Raw genomic sequence first — 5,830 nt, forward strand, 5'->3', positions numbered from 1 at the left:
GAGGTGCCCCAAGTCAATCGTCTTGCCAATGGAAAACGTTGATCCCAAGATGAAAGAATTAGCCAACGAAGACTAGGGTGGGAATACGAAAGGCTTCGAGAGAAGAAAGGAGTTGGATCAAAACATAGCCAACCTTTGCACTGAAATGTTTGACTATTTATCAAGCTGCAAAGCAGATATTCAATATTCCCACATGCGCTGTCTTTTGATCTGTGATCCTGTTGAATCTTTTAGGATGAGTTCAATCTAAAATCATTTAGCAATAAGTGAAGAGACTCTGATCATATTTATAACTTACAAGCATCCTGAAGTAAAAGAGAAAGCTTGGTGTATCAGGTTGCTCTTCCTTGTAGACCATCAAAGCTCTGTCATGTCCAGCCTCATAGCAACATGAATATATAATAATGAGTCAGAATTTTAATTAAACTTAGCTTTATCTGGTCCTCACTGCCCCCTGATTATTTTTTAGTCAACTTTTGTTGGATTAAAAACTACGATTTGCATGTACATATTGTTTGACAAAACTGATTACAAAATGTAAGCAGCTTGGTAGAAGCAACTTGTAGGTATATAGTTTAAAACTTGGAGATTTTTTATTCTATAATCTTATATTTGAGTATCAAGAAAAAAATATCGAAATATATTTATGAGATAAGAGAAAATTACTTCTATTGTATCCTCCAAAACTCAATAAATTAAATTTGAATTGGTAAAGTTAATAGAAGAGACAAGGTTGGCAATGATCACAGTACAAATTTCCCACAACATAGCTTTTCCAATGAAAGTCAAAAGCATTTTTACTTTTATAGTTTGTCCAAGAATTCATTGATCATATTGCATCAGCTTCCGAGGTTTACTAAACTGTATCAAATCAAAACCGATCTGGCCCATGAAACTTCCCATTAATTCCTCTTCCTTTGCAGTTTCTTTCCTTTACTTCTCAAAGTGAGCAAACAGAAGCAGCAAGTTTTCTCAGAAAAGCAATGAAAAGAAGGGGAAAAAACATGATACATCACAATTCACAAGTTCAACAATCTTACCCCATATTTATCATCAGTTTTCCATGTTTTTGTCACCATGTCTAACTCCCCCATCAACCAACTTATCACCTTACCTGCATGGTGGGGCCTTCAATCCCCTTATTTATACCAACTGTATTGCCACACTCTTCCATACACAAACCTAATTTGCAAAACCTTTCAATTTTTTGGTCCCAAAGTCCCAATCTGCAGTTAAGCATACAGTCCTTTTTTGTTTCACTACTGGTAGTCTGCTGCTTCCCTATGCCTTCTCATTTCTGTGTCCCCTTAATGGCTCCAATTTTCTCTCTGTTTCTTGCTTTTCTCATAATTTCCTCAGGAAATGCTCAGGGTCCACCATCCCCTGGGTACTCTCCCAGCTCCAGGGTTAGTTCTGTGGACTTCGATCAAGGGTTTCGAAATCTATGGGGTCCTCAGCATCAGAGAATAGACCAGGGTTCATTAACAATCTGGCTTGATAAAAGCTCAGGTCGTTGCACTTGCACATCCCATTTTTTTGTCTCTTTTATTTCGTGCTTTTGTTCTCCTGGACCTGGAGATGATCAGTCACTGGAATATATGTGCTTAATTCTTTGCATTCATGGTGAAAACAGGAAGTGGTTTCAAGTCACTTCGTCCGTACCAATCTGGGTACTTTGGTGCTGCCATCAAGCTCCAACCAGGTTATACGGCAGGAGTCATTACATCTTTCTATGTAAGAATATTAACATACACAAAATCATTGAGGCAAAACAAAAAAATTGTTTAACTAATCTAACTGAATTTCTTGATAAATTGACAGCTTTCAAACAATGAAGACCACCCTGGAAACCATGATGAAATTGATATTGAGTTCCTTGGAACAACACCAGATAAGCCCTACACTCTGCAGACTAATGTGTACATCAGAGGAACTGGGGATGGAAACATAATTGGAAGGGAAATGAGATTCCATCTATGGTTTGATCCTACCCAAGACTACCATAACTATGCTATCCTGTGGACCCCTAGTGAGATTATGTAAGTATATCACCAATTTTTTCAACTTTGATTATGTAATCATCACATGCATGACTGCATGCATTTCATGCATGCTTCATCTTGATAACACATACACCCTTTTCTTTGTTTTTTGCTTATTCGTGAGCTATATAAAGTTCTTCTTTTATAGTTCTCATATAAATATCAATCAATACACATCAACAATTTACTGTACTTTTTCTTTTTGGGGTCATGAAACTATGAATGCATTTACGAAGGACAACACCTGGCAAAGCATCTAACATTAAAATTTTCAAGCCCACTCGTTTTTTTTGTGATGATAACTTGGTTTGTCTTGTAATTTTAGAAGCAAAAAATTGGGTCACTAACTTTGATTTTGATGGGTTATTGTTTTGGTTTTGTGTTACTTTTTCTAATGTGGTTGTACTATGATGGAAAGCGATGTTCATGCTTGTCACTCACCCAGGGAAAGGAAAAGAAAAATTCTATCCAAACAAAGTGAACCACAGTCCTTCAAAGAATTGGAAACCGAATTCTTGCTTGCAAGTTTGGGTAATCCCTGCAAAGATTTCCCCTGAATTATTTTACTAATGTTTTCATGGGATCAATCAAACAGGTTTTTCGTGGATGATGTGCCCATCAGGAGGTACCCAAGGAAGAGTGACGCCACGTTCCCAACGAGACCGATGTGGGTGTACGGATCAATATGGGATGCATCATCTTGGGCCACCGAGAATGGAAAGTACAAGGCTGATTACAACTACCAACCCTTCATTGCTAGGTACACGAATTTCAAACTAAGTGGCTGCAACGCCGACGGCCCCAGCTCCTGCCGCCCTCCCTCCGCCTCTCCGTCCGGCTCCGACGGCCTCAGTCAACAACAAGCCTCGGCCATGAACTGGGTCCAAGGGAACTATTTGGTGTATGACTACTGCCATGATTCCAAGAGGGACCATACACAGACGCCCGAGTGCTAATAATTTTTAACCAACTATTGCAAATATATTAATCCAAGTTTGTTTGATTTGGGGGTTTGTTGAGATGGGTCCTGCTTGCCAAGAAAAGGTGCAACAGTGATCGAGCGTCCGAAGCCTCTCAAAGATTGGCACATATATATATGGCCTTTTTGGGTTTTGTTTGTATTTGTTTTGTTCTTGCTGTTTGCATTGTTGCTTGGAATAAAAATGATTATGGAAGTCCCTTCTTATAAAGAAAGAAAGTACGTATAGGAAAATTTGTCACGAGATATAAAAGCAAACAGAAACGGCCAAAGGGGCCTTGCATGTTTCTATTCACTTTGTTACTATTAATGGAAAGGGATGGATTGCTTTTCTTTCTTTTATCGAATTTGGCCCTTTACCAAATCTGAAAGAGGGAAATACTCTTTTTTGGCTTCATTTGTGAATAGATATGGTAATGGTTAGTGTGTAACCGGGTATTTGGTATTATTCAATCTGTTTAAGCAAGATTAAGGTATTTTATCAATTAGTTCAAATATAATATGAGTAGAAACTTTAGAGTATTCAAGTTGAATTGAATTTTTTCAACCGACAGTCATATTAAATAAATGAATTTAAATTATAATAAAATGTTGTTAATCTAATTTAGATAAAATATAAATATTAAATTTTATATTTCGGATACACACATATTTTAAAATTAATGATACCCCAATTATTTTCATTCCTATTTCTGATCCTTGACTGTCTTGTCAAAAGGGTAGAGGGTCTCTTAATAGCTCTCTTCGTACAAACATGTGATGCTTGGATTGAATTTTGGACCACAAACAAAGGCATCGTGGGGTGCTTCACTACTTCCCGTGGGTTTATGTTGCTGCCTATATCTTGTCAATGTTAAGGATCCTAGGCAGCATTGCTTTACAGTCTTTTACGTTCTCCTATGATTCACTCCCTCTCATCTTAATCTGACTTTTCTCAATTAATTTCACTTTATCCCAACTGAGAATGGATAATTCGCATGTGGATTCACTATAAAGCTCCTGTTGGGTACGAGACTCTTGTGTTTTTAGCAACTTGTTACTATCTCCAATTCAACTCGTGATCGATGGGGCCAGTGCATGATGGTTTTTTCGTTCCCATTCCTTATCCAAGGCAGCTATAATGGTACATACGTACCTTGTAGCCATCGGAGAACGTGACATCCCTTCTTCCAGTGAGGTCTTACAAAGTTCTTTTGATGCTTCTGCCTAATCAGTTGAATGTAAACTCTTTCTCTTTTTCATGTTATTGCTTAAGATCATCATTGTTTAGTTTTTTTTTTTCATCGTTGTTTAGTTAAGCACCAATTAATTTTCTTAGGACGAATTTGATCGATTTGAAAGTTAGAACAGATGTCGAAAGATCATTTTTATGAACCAAACATGTTGATAATATTTACGATATTTGTAATTTAACGTGCTAAAAGCCTAATTATTGAGTAATGATCTAAGTAACATATAATCAGGAGTATGTATGATTGAAAATTGAAAGTATGGTTGCTTGTTTCCTTATCAAATAATCATGGATAACGAGCATTAATGCAATGCATGATTAGCCATTAAAGTGCTAAAATAATTAAATAGACATCTCACCTTTACATATTATGCAAGAATCTATAGGTGTTTTTTATTTAATACTTGTACGATTTGATAATCAAAAGCATCTCTTGCATGGCTAATAATTAAATAAAAAAAACTCGTTGTATTCATATGAAGCAAAGACATTAAATAAGTTTTTCGAATCATGATTGTCTATAAATTCAAACTTATATTCACGGGCCAATGTAATACTATGAAAACGCTACCAAAATAATAAAAAATAATAATAATAACTTTATGCAAGCTTTTGACCTGTAAGAATACTTTAAGCATATATTATAAAACCAACTTAATAAAGTTTTATTCAGATTCAATTCATGCATGGCGATGATTGTTTTGGGTCTTAAAAATAATTCCTAGATTGGGTTTTCATAAAAACAAATAAAAAAGGATTAGAGAAGTGGCAAAGGTATTTGAGCTTGGGTCTTAAAATTAATTTGAAGATATTATATTGATCACTTGCTAGTCTGGACCGTAAAAGGCATCACGGCCACTCTAGGCTCCACAGCACTAAGAAGTACAAGGGGAAACAGTCCCAAAGGCAGGCTCTTATCGTGAAAAATTCAGAGTATTGTATAAATTATAGTTGTAACTCTTAATTCTGATGGTTGATATATAAGAAAAAAGCCAAACTTCAACAAGATAAATACCAAGTAACACATTTTGTTATCTTCACAAAAGAAAAGAAGAGTAAAACTACTAGGTTATGGTGCTGGTGTATATATATATAGATTGGGATTCCGGATGGTGGTGGCCAGACATGGGTGACACAGGATTGAGAGCAACCATGACACGCATCTTGTGTCAAGGAAATGATGATATCTATTCAAGCTGCCAAAGGGTGTGAATCGTTGCTTTCTAATACAGCTGAACAGGAATTGGTATGTTCACTGTAAAGCGTTAAGAGGACATGACGAGTACAAAACTCCTCTACCTGTGCTCGGGATGAATATATATACCTGGAAGGACAATGTGATCGGCCTGGCTTATCAAAAATCAGAAAAGCCTAGCTGCAGGAGTCTCTTCTTCAACCTAATCTAGATTCAAAAACCGAATCAAGATGCTGTTGGGGACATGGTCATGGATACTGGTGTAGCTAAGATCTCTTTGATGAACCTTTTTTTCTTTAAGAATTCAAGTGAGTTTAACAGGCTCGAATTCTCTGAAGCTCGTTGAGACATATGCAGCAGATTTGGTGACTATATCTAATCCC

The 5,830-nt window shown here is 36.5% G+C and overlaps 1 protein-coding gene across 1 annotated transcript; it reads left to right on the top strand.

Annotated features, from left to right (window-relative positions):
- The first annotated feature begins 1,122 nt into the window (after positions 1 to 1,122).
- On the top strand, positions 1,123 to 3,361 carry XTH31 (xyloglucan endo-transglycosylase-related 8). Its single transcript, XM_007016803.3, has 4 exons — positions 1,123 to 1,509; positions 1,634 to 1,734; positions 1,822 to 2,039; positions 2,638 to 3,361. Exons 1-4 carry the CDS (start codon positions 1,284 to 1,286, stop codon positions 2,996 to 2,998), a joined length of 906 nt encoding a protein of 301 aa, XP_007016865.3. The 5' UTR covers positions 1,123 to 1,283; the 3' UTR covers positions 2,999 to 3,361.
- Positions 3,362 to 5,830: the final 2,469 nt, after the last annotated feature.

This window comes from Theobroma cacao, chromosome 9 (genome assembly GCF_053813885.1).
Source record: "Theobroma cacao isolate CCN51 chromosome 9, ASM5381388v1, whole genome shotgun sequence".
NCBI lineage: Eukaryota > Viridiplantae > Streptophyta > Magnoliopsida > Malvales > Malvaceae > Theobroma > Theobroma cacao.